Source organism: Humulus lupulus, chromosome X (assembly GCF_963169125.1).
Source record: "Humulus lupulus chromosome X, drHumLupu1.1, whole genome shotgun sequence".
Taxonomy (NCBI): domain Eukaryota; kingdom Viridiplantae; phylum Streptophyta; class Magnoliopsida; order Rosales; family Cannabaceae; genus Humulus; species Humulus lupulus.
In genome coordinates, this window is record NC_084802.1 from 224067414 (window position 1) to 224083594 (window position 16181).

Consider the following 16181-nt stretch of genomic DNA (forward strand, 5'->3'; position numbering starts at 1 on the left):
ATCTCATTACTCTTATTCATGGTGATATTTGGGGGCCATTTCGTATCCCTAGTTTAACTGGTGCTCGATGGTTTCTATTGCTGGTTGATGATCACACTAGATTAAGTTGGACATTCCTAATGAAAGAAAAATCTGAAACCAAACACATATTTCAAAACTTTCATGTCATGGTCCAAACCCAATATAAGGCCACCATCCAAATCCTAAAAACAAACAGTGCCACAGATTTCTTCAATTCAAGTCTTGGATCATACCTCAAATCCCATGGTATTTTCCAACAAAGTTCATGCGTCGATACGCCTCAACAAAATGGTGTCGCTGAACACAAAAATCGTCATATTCTTGAGGTGGCTCGATCCCTGCTTTTCCAAGCTAGTGCACCTAAAAATTTCTGGGGTGAAGCAATCCTTACTGCAACTTATTTGATAAACCGTCTACCTTCTTGGGTTCTCAAGTTCTGCTCACCTTTGCAGGTATTACAAAGTTTGTTTCCTACCTCGCGACTTGTGTCGAATATCCCGATTAAACTTGTGAGATTTTGAATATTTTTCTATGTCTTATTATCTCAAAGAGAGGGAATATATATACAACCTAGAATTTGACCTGATAAATACAAATAGCTAATTCTAGAAAGTACACCATTAAAATCTCCTAATTTTAGAAAGAATAAATATACAAAATATTTGGTATTAATACCAAATTGATTCCTATATACAGCTGTGGTCAACTTCCTAATTACTGAAATAAATCCACACTCCCCCTTAAGCTGGGTTGTGTATATCAAACATCCTAAGCTTGCAAATTAACTCTTCAAAACTGGTTCTTGGGAGAGCTTTAGTGAGGATGTCGGCTGTTTGAAATCTTGATGGAGTATAAATAGCTTGAACAATGGCATTCTTAATCTTCTCAGTGATGAAGTGTCTATCTATCTCAATATGTTTAGTCCTGTCATGATGAACATGATTTTTTGCAATGCTGATGGCAGCTTGATTGTCACAAAACATTTGGATAGACTCTTCTGTAAATACTCCCAGTTCACCAAGTAACTTTTTCAGCCAAATTCCCTCACAAATGCCGAGAGCTAGAGCTCTAAACTCGGCTTCAGCTGAGGTTCTGGAAACAACTATCTGTTTCTTACTTCTCCATGTTACTAGATTACCCCAAACATAAGAATGGTAACCTGAAGTACTCCTTCTGTCTGTTATATCTCCTGCCCAGTCTGCATCAGTGTACACTCTGATTTCCTTATTTTCATTCTTCCTGAATAGCAGACCTTTTCCTGGAGTCATCTTGAGGTATCTTAGGATTCTTGTAACCGCTTCCATGTGTTCCTCTGTTGGATTATTCATGTATTGACTTACCACACTAACAGGAAAACCAATGTCAGGTCTAGTGTGAGATAAATAAATAAGGCGTCCAGCTAGCCTTTGATATCTCCCCCTGCCCACAGGGGTCTGATCTGTCCCCGAGCCAATTTTCTTGTTCGAATCCATTGGAGTTGAGGCTGGTTTACACCCAAGCATTCCTGTTTCTTTGAGTAAGTCTAGAACATACTTACGTCGAGAAACAAGCCATGTCTTGATCGTGCAGTTTCCATGCCAAGAAAATATCTGAGATACCCTAGATCTTTAATCTCAAATTCCTTTGATAAGAAACTTTTCAACCTTACTAGTTCCTCCTTGTAATCGCCTGTTAATATTATATCATCAACATAAATATTTTCTTAGTGAATTAGGATAGCTATCCTTTCATCTGAGTCGAGTTTGACTAACAATGTGTGATCTGCCTGACATTGAGTATAGCCATTCTGAATGATTGACTTAGTGAATTTTCCAAACCATGCTCGCGGAGATTGCTTAAGGCCATATAGAGATTTTTTGAGTCTAAATACTTTATCCTGGATGGATGAATTCTCAAAACCAGGTGGAATATCCATATAGACTTCTTCAAGATCTCCATTCAAGAAAGCATTCTTAACATCTAGTTGGTGCAGTGGCCCCTGGTTTGCAGCAAGAGAGAGAAGAACACGAATGGTGTTGAGTTTAGCAACGGGTTTAATGGTCTCTTGATAATCTATCCCATAAGACTGAGTGAAACCCTTGGCAACCAAGCGAGCTTTAAACCTCTCAATGCTACCATCTGCTTTATGCTTAATAGTGAATACCCACTTGCATCCCACGGGTCTCTTCCCAGTTGGCAATTTTGTGATTTCCCAAGTACCATTCTTCACCAGGGCGTTGATCTCATCTTGTACAACCTTTTTCCAACTAGGATCAATCAGCGCCTCTTGAATTGTATGGGGAATCTGTACACTGTCAAGAGTAGAAACAAATGCCTGATAGGATGGAGATAAGATTTTGTAGGACACAAAGTTGCCAATAGGGTGTTGAGTACAAGCTCGAACACCTTTTCTTAAAGCAATAGGCAGATCATCATTTATATGAATAATATTATCATGACTAGGATTAATCAAACCTGAATGTATTTCTGGAGGATGTGGATCCAGTTCCGATTCATGGTGGCACTCAAGATGTGTTAGATCTTTTAATTCTTTGTCAGAATTTTTCCTTCTTTGGTAGACACGAATCTCTTTAGGTTCTTGTTGTTGAGGCTCAATAGTCATAAGTGGATCTTGATTTTCTATGACTTGGGAAGAACTAGATGGACCTTGATTTTCCATGACTGAAGAAGTCGAAGAAGTGTCCTTGACTGTATTGGAAAATTGATTGAGAGGTGGAGTATGAGTATGAGTACCTAGAATAATGTCAGTATGGGTACCTGGAATAGTCTCCCAAAGATGAGATTCATTTACATTCTCCCCCTGAATCTCAGATTTGTCGAAGCTTCTGAAGGGCCTCAAGTTGAGCTTTAGTGAATGGAGCTGACTCAGTTGCCTCACTTTTTCCTTAAGCTGTGAAACAAGTAATGGCAGCAACATTCCCCCTAGTCTCACGATCACCCCAAGACTTTGGCTTCCAATTTGGAGGCTTTCCATGGATTTTCCAGCACGTTTCTTTGTAGTGTCCAGGTTTTCGGCAGTGATCACACCAGGGGCGCCCCTTAGTTTGACGAGTATCAGGGGTAGCTTCATGGAACTGTCTTCCGGCAGCAAGGGCAGATGATTCTTGATCTGAAAAAGAATTTTGAGAACCCATCATAACCTTTTTCCTACTTTCTTCAAGATGGACTTCAGAAAATGCTTCTTTGACCTTAGGAAGTGGCTTGGTGCTCATGATTCGACTCCACACTGTGTCAAGATTTTTGTTAAGGCCATGAAGAAATTTGAAAGTTCTCTCTCTCTATAATAGTACGATATAGAGTAGTGTCGTCACTGCATTTCCAAGCATATTCTTCAAATAAATCTTGCTGCTACCAATACCGTGTGAGAGTGTTGAAGTATTGCATGATCGAGGTATCATCTTGGCGGAGATCGAACAAGGCAGCTTCGATTGCAAAAAGTTCTGAGGTATTTTCAGAACTTGAATAAGAATCTTTGACAGCATTCCATAATTCCTTTGCTGTGGCATATAAGAGAAATTTTTCTCCTATGTCATTGTTCATAGAACTGATCAGCCATGATTTAATCATGTGATTATCAGATTTCTGATAGGCCACCAATAACTTTTGTTTATGCTAGGAAACATGGGAACAAAGCTGGGATGAGGGGCAGCGAATAGTTAGTTATATGAGGGAAATTATGGTGAGGGGAATTATGGTGAGGGGAGGTGTAGGATTCCAAGCTGGGAACTAGAATATAAGGAGAGAACATGACGTGTATAAGGTGTGGATTGTGTAACCAGAAACTTGGGAGAGGCTAGGCTCTCGAATTCCTAGTGTCCTATTGAGACTTAATGCAATTTCATTACATTTCGACCATTCTGTGCAATTCTGCTGTATTCTGGGTTGTTTCTTTTTGCTGGAATGGTTTGATTGCAGGAATTATCCACCAATAGTGGTATCAGAGCACTACGATCCGTATGGCACCAAAGAAGGATTTGCAATTGGAATCGATAGAAGGGAAGATGGAGGAGATTCAGTCGGAGGTTTACCGAGAATTACAGGAAGCCAGATCTGAGTTTCAGCAATTTCCTAAAGAACTTGATCTGCTGAAACAAGAGATGCAGAGGTTGCCAGTAATGGAGAAGAAGATGGATTATCTTGTCACTCATCTAGCGACTTTATTGCGAACCCAGGGGCAACATACGCCAGCTGCAGCAACGGGGAGTACCAACCAACACGTTCAGCGGAGTTTGGAGGAAAGCCCAGCTGAACAAATTCCTCCAGTTTCGGCGGCCAGGAGTATTCCGCCGGCCACGGGATCGGCGCCACCGCCACCTTCGATGCAGCGGGTATCTTCGTTTGGGGAAATCAACACAGGCCATGATTTTCGGCCGGTGAGGATGGAGCTGCCCCTATTTTTGGGAGAGCAACCCGATGGATGGATATCTAGAGTGGAACGCTATTTTTTGTTGATGAGGATGACTGAGCAGCTTCAGTTAGAATCGGCTATTGTGGCTCTGGAGGGGGATGCTTTGACATGGTTCCAGTGGGAACATCATCGCCGATCGATTACATCTTGGGCATCATTGAAGAGGTTGATATTACAGCGGTTTCGGGAATCTCCAGTTGGCTCCATATCTGAAGAATTGCTATCCATTAACCAGACCACTACAGTGAAGGAGTATCGGGTCAGGTGGGAAATGCTTGCCGCTCGGGTCCCCGACGTCCCGGAACATATTTTGGAAGGAAGCTTCATGCGTGGCCTCAAGGATGAGATCAAGGCTGCTCTTCACGTCCTTCAGCCTATTGGGTTAGCCCACATCATGGACACCGCCCAGAGAGTAGAAGAAGGGCAGCAACTCTTTTATTCAGGCCCATTTTTTCGGCCCAGTTCACAGAAGACTGCTCATGGACAGTCAGCCCAGATTCGAAATGCCCCTGTTCTTTCACGCACCCAGCAAACCACGTTTACAGCTCCCTTGCCCACGACTTCGCATCCTCAGCCGCGCGCAGCTTCTCCGGCGTACGGCGCCGGTCAGCAGAGCAAAACTCCGGCGTTTCGCCGCCTCACAGAAGTAGAATATCAGGAGAAACGGGCCCGAGGCATCTGTTTTAGGTGACAATTTTTTTTTCAGAGGGCATGAATGTGATCAGCGGGCATTGCAAGTGTTGCTATTATCAGATGAGGAAGATGTTCCACTTACAGAGGAGTCCCCTCCACCCTCGCCGAAGTCGGAAGAAACGGTGGTCACTGAGGAAACCTTAGCTACCTTATCACTTAATTCACTGGTAGGTATATCATCGGCGCACACAATGAAGTTGGCGGGGCATATAGGGCAGCGGCCAGTTACGGTTCTCATCGACAGTGGGGCAACCCACAATTTCATCTCCATGGATGTTGTTTCAGCAGCGGGCCTTCCTATTACAGCCACCACTTGTTATGGAGTATTGTTGGGCACGGGTGGAAAAGTAAGAACGGAGGGTATATGTGCGCAAGTGGAGTTGGATCTAGGGGCGTTGCGGGTAATCACAGATTTTCTGCCACTCGAGTTAGGGGGAGCTGATGTGATATTGGGTATTAAGTGGTTGGAGACGTTGGGCAACATGCAAGTTAATTGGAGAACCATGATTATGAAGTTTGAAATGGCGGGAACGTGGATAACTTTGCAAGGTGATTCAAGCCTATGTAAGTCACCGATTTCGTTGAAGGCGATGATACTTTCAGTTGAAAAAGAAGCACAAGGATTTTGGGTCCATTTTGGGGCGTTATCTAAGGAAGAGGACGTGAATAATGGTATTCAACCCGCCCAAATTACCGCTGTTTTACAGCGTTTTGCCGCTGTCTTTGGGTCACCACAGGGGCTGCCTCCAAGCCGAGGAAGGGAACATGCCATAGTACTTAAAGCGGGAACGGAGCCGGTGTCGGTGAGGCCATATCGGTACGCTCAAGCCCAAAAGGATGAGATAGAAAGGTTGGTTATGGAGATGTTACAAGCAGGGATTATTAGGCCAAGTACTAGCCCTTTTTCGAGCCCGGTTCTTCTAGTTAAAAAGAAGGATGGTAGCTGGAGGTTTTGCGTTGATTATCGGGCTTTGAATAGAGAAACGGTGGCGGATAAGTTCCCAATACCCGTCATTGATGAGTTGTTGGATGAACTCCATGGAGCACAAGTGTTTTCGAAGTTAGATTTGAAGTCGGGATACCATCAAATCCGGGTGGCAGCAAGGGATATCGAGAAAACGGCCTTTCGTACACATGAGGGACATTACGAATTTCTTGTCATGCTGTTTGGGTTGACAAACGCTCCAGCCACCTTCCATGCGTTGATGCATCAGGTTTTTCGTGACTTTTTACGCAAGTTTGTGCTGGTTTTTTTTGACGATATTTTGGTTTACAGCTCTTCCATGGAGGACCATGCTCACCACCTTTCTTTAGTTTTGGAGAGACTGCAGCAACATACACTTTATGCCAACCAAAAGAAGTGTTTATTTGCTCAAAAACAGGTGGAATATTTGGGTCATGTAATTTCAGGAAACGGCGTGGCAGCGGACCCAAATAAGTTGGCAGCTATGGAGGATTGGCCCATTCCAAAAAATATTAGGGAGCTGCGGGGATTCTTGGGTTTAACAGGTTATTATCGGAAGTTTGTGCAAGGTTATAGACGGATAGCAAAGCCATTGACGGACCAGCTGAAAAAAGACGCTTTTGGGTGGACAATAGAGGCACAAGAGGCGTTTTCCCAGCTGAAGAAAGCCATGTGTTCGACCCCGGTTTTGGCGCTGCCAAATTTTTCTGCACCATTTGTGGTGGAAGCCGATGCTTCGGGTAGTGGATTGGGGGCGGTATTGATGCAAAATGGGAGGCCAATCGCTTTTTACAGCCATGTATTATCCGCTAGGGACCGTCTTAAATCAGTCTATGAGAGGGAGTTGATGGCTATCGTGTTGGCTATACTTAAATGGCGTCCTTATTTACTTGGGAGGAGGTTTGTGGTGCGAACGGATCAAAAGAGTTTGAAGTTTCTGTTAGAGCAGCGGCTTGTGGCTTTGGAGCACCAAAAATGGCTCACCAAGCTCCTTGGGTATGATTTTGAGATCCAATACTGTCCGGGTTTGGAAAACAAGGCGGCGGATGCCTTATCTAGATTACAAGGGGACGTTACTCTTGCTGCCATCTCAGTCCCACATCTTATTTCCATACCGGATTTACAAGCACACGTGGCCACAGATCCTTTTTTAGCTAAGGTGATTGAGGAGCTGTCAATGGGCAAGTCGTGTGGTGGGTTTTCATGGGTACAAGGTTGTCTCAAGTTTAGGAGCAGGTTGGTCTTACCATCTTCGTCCCCTTTTATTCCACTGTTATTAAATGAGTATCATGGCAGCAAGATAGGTGGGCATTCGGGGGTCTTTAAAACATTCCAAAGGTTGGCGGCGGATCTATATTGGAAGGGAATGAGAAAGGATGTGCAGAAATACGTATTGGAGTGTGCGGTATGCCAACAAAACAAATATTTAGCTCAATCGCCAGTGGGTTTATTGCAACCATTACCCATTCCGGAACAAGTTTGGGAGGACATTTCAATGAATTTCATAGAGGGGTTGCCATTGTCGAATGGGTTTGACTCTATTCTTGTGGTGGTGGATAGGTTGAGCAAGTATGGTCATTTTATTCACTTGAGACACCCATATTCAGCAGCATCGGTGGCGGCTGTTTTTGTCAAGGAAGTGATCAAACTTCATGGGATCACAAGATCCATTGTGTCGGATAGAGATAAAATTTTCCTCAGCTTGTTTTGGAAAGAGTTGTTTCGGCTCCAAGGGACTGCATTGAAGCAAAGTACAGCTTATCATCCACAATCCGATGGGCAAACGGAGGTGGTTAACCGCTGTGTAGAGACGTACCTTCGTTGTTTTGTAAGCTCCAAACCCAACCAGTGGGCAAAATGGCTGCCATGGGCTGAATTCTGGTACAATACTTCCTATCATACAGCCGCTGGAATGACTCCTTTTCGGGTCTTGTATCACAGGGATCCTCCTCCTTTAATTAGATTTGAGCATGGCAGCACTAGAGTACCAGCAGTGGAACAAAATTTAATGGAACGGGATGATATTTTGGAGCCGTTAAAACTGAATTTACAACGTGCCCAGCAGAAAATGAAGGCCCAAGCGGATAAAAAGAGGAGGGATGTCACTTTTGAAGTTGGGGACATGGTGTATGTGAAGCTAAGACCGTATAGACAACGTTCGGTGGCTAAACGGTTGAATGAGAAACTTTCTCCCAGGTATTTTGGTCCGTTTGCAATCATGGCACGAATTGGAGCTGCTGCCTATCGTTTAAAATTGCCCCAAGATGCCGCAATACACCCAGTTTTTCACGTTTCAGTACTTAGGAGGGCATTGGGACCCAATCAGCAGGCTAGCTCAATTCCTCCTGGATTAACGGCTGATTTGGAGTGGCTGCTGGAGCCGGAGGAGCTCTTGGAGGTTCGGCCACACACATACGGAGTCCCCGCAAGCGCTCATCAAGTGGAGTAATTTGCCAGATTTTGAAGCCACTTGGGAAGATTTTTCGGTGATTCAAGACCAGTTTCCTCACTTTCACCTTGAGGACAAGGTGAAACTTCTAGCGGGGGGTATTGATAGGCCACCAATAACTTTTGTTTATGCTAGGAAACATGGGAACAAAGCTGGGATGAGGGGCAGCGAATAGTTAGTTATATGAGGGAAATTATGGTGAGGGGAGGTGTAGGATTCCAAGCTGGGAACTAGAATATAAGGAGAGAACATGACGTGTATAAGGTGTGGATTGTGTAACCAGAAACTTGGGAGAGGCTAGGCTCTCGAATTCCTAGTGTCCTATTGAGACTTAATGCAATTTCATTACATTTCGACCATTCTGTGCAATTCTGCTGTATTCTGGGTTGTTTCTTTTTGCTGGAATTGTTTGATTGCAGGAATTATCTACCAATTTCCAAGCTTTGAATGTAGGATCATCTTGTTTAGGAGCAGAGATTTCACCCGTGAGATACTCCTCCTTGCCTTTTCCACCAATATACATCACCACAGATTGGGACCATTGAAGATAATTGTGCCCATTAAATTTGTGACTGGTAACCAGGGAGATAGCTTCATTGCCGTGAAAGGGAGTTGGAGTAGAGAGGGGCTGATATGGTGAGGAGGTCTTGGAGGTTACCTTTGAGATGGAGTTGTCTTTTTCGGCAGCCATGGTAGTCAGAAAAGAAGGATAGAGGTGGACACATGGAGAAGAGGAGAAAATTTTTTTTTGGACAGCTAGGCAGCGGAACCTTGCTCTGATACCATGTGAGATTTTGAATATTTTTCTGTGTCTTATTATCTCAAAGAGAGGGAATATATATACAACCTAGAATCTGACCTAATAAATACAAAAAACTAATTCTAGAAAGTACACCATTAAAATCCCCTAATTTTAGAAAGAATAAATATACAAAATATTTGGTATTAATACCAAATTGATTCCTATATACAGCTGTGGTCAACTTCCAAATTACTGAAATAAATCCACAAAACTCTTTGGTTGTACTGCTTTTGTCCATGTTCATTCTTAAAACTGGGGAAAGTTCGATGCTCGTGCTCTTAAGTGCATCTTCCTTGGATATTCAGCCAACCAAAAAGGGTATAAGTGTTACTCTCCCGTCAATCACAAGTTTTACAATACTATGAATGTCACATTCTTCGAAAATATTCCGTACTACAATCCTGCAATTCAGGGGGAGAATAGTACTAATGAATTGCAACATTGGGAGTGGGCATCACTTCTTGAGTCAAACCCATCAGTTCCTCGAAATTCGTCTAATTCATCTTCTTTGATGTTTCCCAATACATCGATTCCTTATGTGCATCCACCTTCATCCAAGCAAGATCAGTCCTCTCCCATTATCTATCCAAAGCATCTGCTCCTTCCTGATGATGCTATCAAAGTCTACAGAAGAAGGAATAATCTTGAACTTGTACCAACTCAGCACTGTCAAGAGGCCTCCCCTAGCCAAGCCGAGCCTGAGAGACAACAAGAAACAGTAGAATCTAGTCCGCAGCTCGACCCTACATTGAATCAGCCTATTGCACTCAGAAAAGGTGTTAGATCATGCGCTCAACATCCTCTATGCAACTACATCTCATACTCAAATCTGTCAACTAAGTTCTAAGCATTTGTGACTTCCTTGGACAAAATAAGGATTCCTAATTCTGTGTATGAAGCCTTAGAGGTCTCTGAATGGAAGAAGGCAATTCTAGAAGAATACACTGCACTGAGAAGAATGACACATGGGTATTATCTGAGCTGCCACCTGGAAAAAGAACAGTGGGCTGTAAGTGGATATTCTTGGTAAAGCAGAAGACAGATGGAAGTGTAGACAAGTACAAAGCTCGTTTAGTGGCTAAAGGATACACTCAATCATATGGGATTGATTATCAGGAGACTTTTGCCCCTGTAGCGAAACTCAATACGGTTCGTGTTTTGTTGTCCATTGCTGCTAACTTGAATTGGCCACTATTTCAACTAGACAACAAGAATGCCTTTCTGAACGGGGACTTGATTGAAGAAGTCTATATGGATATACCAGCTGGATTTGAGACTAAGGATATACAAGAGAAGGTTTGCAAGCTAAGGAAAGCTTTATATGGACTTAAACAGTCCCCTAGAGCCTGGTTCGATCGATTCACCAAGGTCCTTACGCAGGATGGATATTCTCAAACACAAGCAGACCACACCCTATTTGTAAAACACTTTACTGATGGAAGAATCACAGTTTTAATTGTATATGTTGATGATATTGTTCTCACAGGGAATCAAGAAGGAGAAGTTGGAAGGCTCAAGTCTCTCTTGTCAAAAGAGTTTGAGATCAAAGACTTGGGGCACTTGAAGTATTTTTTGGAGATGGAGGTGGCACGGAGCAATAAAGGGATTTCAGTTTCTCAACGCAAGTATGTTCTAGCTCTCTTGCAAGAAACAGGCATGAGCGGGTGCAAGCCAGTTGAGACTCCTATGGACCCTAATACCAAGCTGATGCCTCGAACTGATGAGTTGGCGGCTGATAAAGGGCAATACCAATGCTTGGTAGGTAAACTAATATATCTGACTCACACCCGTCCAGATATAAGCTTTGCAGTTAGTATGGTGAGTCAATTCCTGGGAAATCCCTTTGTTGATCACCTGAAGGCAGTGAATCGTATCCTGATGTATCCAAAGAAGGATCCTGGGAAGGGCTTATGTTTAGAAAGACAATAAATCGAGCACTGGAAGTCTACACGGATGCTGATTGGGCAGGCTCTCCAAGTGACCTAAGATCCACATCCGGATACTGCTCATTTGTTTGGGGAAATTTAGTAACCTGGTGTAGCAAAAAGTAAACAGTGGTTGCCCGGAGTAGTGTAGAAGCAGAGTTTCGAGCATTAGCTTTGGGTATCTGTGAAGGAATTTGGCTAAGAAGGTTACTAAATGAACTTAAGATTGGAGTTGCTGATTCTATCAAGATTTTATGTGACAACCAATCAGCAATCACTATTGCCAAGAATCCAGTTCATCACGATCGAACTAAGCACGTGGAGATTGATAGGCACTTTGTCAGTGAGAAAATTGAAAACAAGTCTGTCACTCTCAGCTACGTTCCTTCAAGGCAACAAGTAGCAGATATCCTAACCAAGGCTCTGTTCAGACCTAACCTAACTAAGCTAAGCTCAGCTCTTTGCTTAAAAAACATATATCGCCTAGCTTGAGGGGGAGTGTAGAAAAACAACCTAGGCTGAGCTGTAGGCATAACTATAACCCTAATTTCTAGGGAACTGATTTCCTAATTTCTCCTAGTTTTACTTTGTGGATATAGCTGAATATTTGTATTAATAGCATAATATTTGTATTCATTAGGAGAGATTTTCTAGGTTCTTATTCTTGGAAAACTCTGAACAGTAGTGTATATATATGTGTATCAACACATAAGAAAATATATAGAAGCTTTTCTTTTCAATTCTCATAAAACTTCATTAAACGGCAAACATGTGGTGGTTTCGTTGTCTTGGTCGAACTTGCAAGAGATGGTGTTGGTGATATGGACGAAACGATCGGTGTGGAGATGTACGACTTCGCAGGGAAGGGGCTATATGTGGGCCTGGGCAGTGAAATGGGGCTAGGTTTTGGGTGGTTGACCCGTTGGGTCGGGTTTAAATTGAGCAGCAGTTGGCCCTCTTTAATTTGCTGGGCTGTTTCCATTATTTGGGCTAGGCCCACAAGCTGGAGAATGTGTAAAGCCCTTTTGATCTCCTCCTTGAGACCTTTGACGAAACCCCCTTCCAGAATGTGCTCGAGCACGTTGGGTACTCGTGAGGCTAGTGATTCCCATGGACCCTATATTAGGAGAGATTCATTAGGAGAGATTTTCTAGGTTCTTATTCTTGAAAAAATCTGAACAGTAGTGTATATATATGTGTGTCAACACATAAGAAAATATATAGAAGCTTTTCTTTTCAATTCTCAGAAAACTTCATTAAACGGCAAACATGTGGTTTCGTTGTCTTGGTCGAACTTGCAAGAGATGGTGTTGGTGATATGGACGAAGCGATCGGTGTGGAGATGTACGACTTCGCAGGGAAGGAGCTATATGTGGGCCTGGGCAGTGAAATGGGGCTAGGTTTTGGGTGGTTGACCCGTTGGGTCGGGTTTAAATTGAGCAGCTGTTGGCCCTCTTTAATTTGCTGGGCTGTTTCCATTATTTGGGCTAGGCCCACAAGCTGGAGAATGTGTAAAGCCCTTTTGATCTCCTCCTTGAGACCTTTGACGAAACCCCCTTCCAGAATGTGCTCGAGCATGTCGGGTACTCGTGAGGCCAGTGATTCCCATGGACCCTATATTCTTTGGCTATCGACTCCTGAAGAATGGACAAGAGCTCCTCCGAAAGCGACCCCACTGGAATTGCTCGGAACCAGAGTAAATTCTTCAAAGTAGCCCAAGATGTAATCGGACGATGCTGGTTCTCCCATTGAAACCAAGTGAGCACATCACCCTCCAATCCAATAATCGCTGCCTCCGACATGTGTGCCTCAGTCAAATGATTGGGGAGGAAATAGCGTTCGACACGAAAATCCCAGCCATCAGGATTATCCCCAGAAAACAATGGTAGTTCCATTCTAGGCGGTTGGTAATCTCATCCAAACGGTGGCCACAGATCAGAATTGGCCTTTGTTGGATCCGAATCAGGTCTATTATCGACCAAAAACGAGGTCTGAACTGCAAAAGCAGCTTCGTCAACCGCTCGCCGTTGGCGGTCATCACTCGCAACTGTCGCCGCCAGACCCCCGATGCTTGTAGCATCTGCACAATGAATTCCATCTGCTTCTCGATTGCTGGAAAACGCTGAACATCTGACTTAAGTGAATCCAATTTCTGCTGGAGTTCAGATCGGACAACTGAAATCTCCCTTAGACAGTTAGATTTCAACAACTCCACCCTTTCGTCTCATTCACCCATAGGTTCTTTCCCCAATGCTGATCTGTCCTTAGACTCTTTTCTTGTGTACACGTAGGTGAGTGGAGGCCTATCAGTTTCTTCATTCACGCTTGTTATACATAAGTTGACTAGCTCTATGGGGTGTGCCCTTGAGTTTATGTTCAAACATTTGATTTTTTGGTGTCTCACCTTAGTTCATGCATCGGTAATCATAGTAGTTACAACATAATTTTAATCTTCTGAGCTAACTTGAGACAGATTGGCAGCTTTTAAAGTTGAAATGAAGCAATAATAACTACATATATGGAGTGTATATTTATATGTGCAATGGACATTGAGAAATTTACTGTCAACTACTTTTAAGTGCAAAATTGATAATAGATTATTCTATGGACTTTTATTTAAGTATATAACAAGTGATCCTTCCAATGTTTTTACTACATTTCCAGGGACTATCTATTCTTCCAGAAACGGAGGATATTATCTCTACTGAAGGTTATACTGCTGTTGATTCTCTGGTCAGTGAATCCAATGTCGTTTCTACTGATGACTATACTACTGTTGATGCTCTGGTCAGTAAATGGAGTTTTGAGAAACCAGAGGTACATACATTGTTATTGCATTTCATCTTTCGGATTTGTTGCTTCTGTTCATGTAAATTGCAGTTGCAATGTTAATGTAATTAGAATTAACCTTAATGCATCATCTGGATACATGTTCTTTCTTCTTTGTTTGATCAAGAAGGTTGTAGTTTTGGATAATTGTGGTCTGCCTTCATCGTGGAGTATGCCTTCATCGTGTTCTTAATTGTTTTTAAGTCAGTTAGAGGGAGGAAAAAGAAAGGCCCGTATATGGAAAAATACTGTGTTGGGCACTTTTTGTGCAATTTGGTTGGAGAGAAATAGTAGGATTTTTGAAGAGTCTTCCTGTTCTGTGGACTCTTTGTGGGATAAAATTAGGTTCTGGGTTGCAACGTGGGTGTATAGATCGAAAGGTTTTGAGGAAGTTTATTTTTTGGATTTATGTAGGGAGTGGGTGTTTTTGTGACAGTAAATTAATTCTGTTTTTACCACGGTATTCTTCCGACACAAGTGAGGGTTCTTAATGTTATTGAGTAGAGGTCTCCTTTAACCTCTGTCTCTTTTTTAAAAAAAATAATAATTGTGGTCTGTGGTTTTTCTAAAACATTGTTGTTTTTATAATATACTGACGTTCTCAATTGTACTGCCAACTTTTACGCATATTGTCGTTTTCAAATATACTTTCGTCTCTTTCTTTAAATGTAGTTTTAATCGACGTATAGATTTAATTTAATTGTATATTTTACTAGTCTGTCAATTTCTTGTCCTTTCCAGGAATTACTAGGTCCATCGACATCATTGAAAGAAGACTTAGCAATTACTAAAGACTGCAAAGTTGTTAATGTGCCCAATAATGAACGAAGCGTTGATACTTCCTCCAAACCAGGAAAACCAAGAAGGTCAGTGGGCTGGCATTACTTGTTGCCATTAATGAAGTAGTTTCTTCAAGATTGAGCTTTGTCAAATTTAATCCTGTATAACATTATTGTGATCATCAGGAGACTTTTGCCTGCCTCATCTGTACTACTAAAAGATTTTAGTACTCTGGACATTGAGGATAAAAGCGAGAAAAGAAAGGTAAATTTTGTTGCTTTTTTCCTCTTAAGAAATCAACTTTAATTTTGGGGGTGTTAAAGTAGAATAAAAGCCTCGCTCAAATTAGTTCCCATAATCTGCAAATGAAAAAAAAAAAAACAAAAAATCAACCTAGCGACTTCACGCATGTTTAAAATATAGATTTTCTTGAATTTTTCTCTCATTGTTATTCCTGAATTCCTTCCAACTATAATCTGCAGGAAAATAAGGGGGCAAAGAAATTTCATACGGAAGAGAGAAATAGAACTCAAGGGAGCATTTCTCTCCTGCGGTTGCTGAACAACAATATTGGTGGTTAGCATCGCCCAGGCTTGGTTCCGTACAGGTTTAGGCTTTTCTTTTTTTGTTTGTTTTCTATCAGCTTTTGCCACTAATACGGTAGTGCAGGCATCTGAATCTGAAACGGCATGCTGATTATTGTCGTTGGCAAGTGGACCTGTCCTGTCCGCCCCGTTGAGATTGGGTGGGTCATCATTTGTAACTATTTTTGCCTGTTTTCTACTCTTGGCTGCGTATTTTCTCGTCAGTTAACTAGTATGATGCTACTTGAAACATCATTGATAAATATTAGAGGAAAGCCAATTTGTGGAAGAAAATCCATTTTGTAAAAAGGTGAATTTTTTATTATGAGAACAAATTAGGGAAAAAAAAACGAGTAATTTTATCTTTTGTCGTCTTTTTACTACTTGCAAAATGGTGAATTTTAGTATTGCAACAAATTAGGGAGTTTTTTTTTTTTTACTAATTATACCAAAAAGAAAATAAATGAAATTCTCTACTTCGATTGTATTATTATTTTCTATCCCTACCATTTTCTTTTCATCTCTTCGATATTCAATTGGGAAGTTCGCCGTGTCGTTCACTCGGTTTGATTGATTCGTGTTTCGCCTCAAGTATAAATTTATAGGGTAATTCTATGGTGCATTCCTCAAAAGGTATGCACCGGTGCATACATTTTGAAACTTTTTGTGTTTCTCGGCTCGTGAACAGTTTTTGGCGCGATTTTTTTTTATGACTGTGTTTATTGT

The 16181-nt window shown here is 42.0% G+C and overlaps 1 protein-coding gene across 4 annotated transcripts in view; it reads left to right on the top strand.

Annotated features, from left to right (window-relative positions):
- LOC133806205 (kinesin-like protein KIN-6) overlaps positions 1–15819 on the top strand; it is a 58784-nt gene extending 42965 nt beyond the window's left edge. For 3 of the 4 annotated variants that reach the window (XM_062244332.1, XM_062244330.1, XM_062244331.1), the window contains 4 exons: positions 13927–14079; positions 14833–14957; positions 15057–15135; positions 15354–15819. In XM_062244332.1, coding sequence (XP_062100316.1) covers positions 13927–14079; positions 14833–14957; positions 15057–15135; positions 15354–15452 — 456 coding nt within the window. In that variant the 3' untranslated portion in view covers positions 15453–15819. Of the gene's footprint in view, positions 1–5300; positions 9322–13926; positions 14080–14832; positions 14958–15056; positions 15136–15353 lie in introns of those variants that run through there. The other variant, XR_009879028.1, reaches the window with a different exon arrangement.
- The last annotated feature ends 362 nt before the right edge of the window (positions 15820–16181 follow it).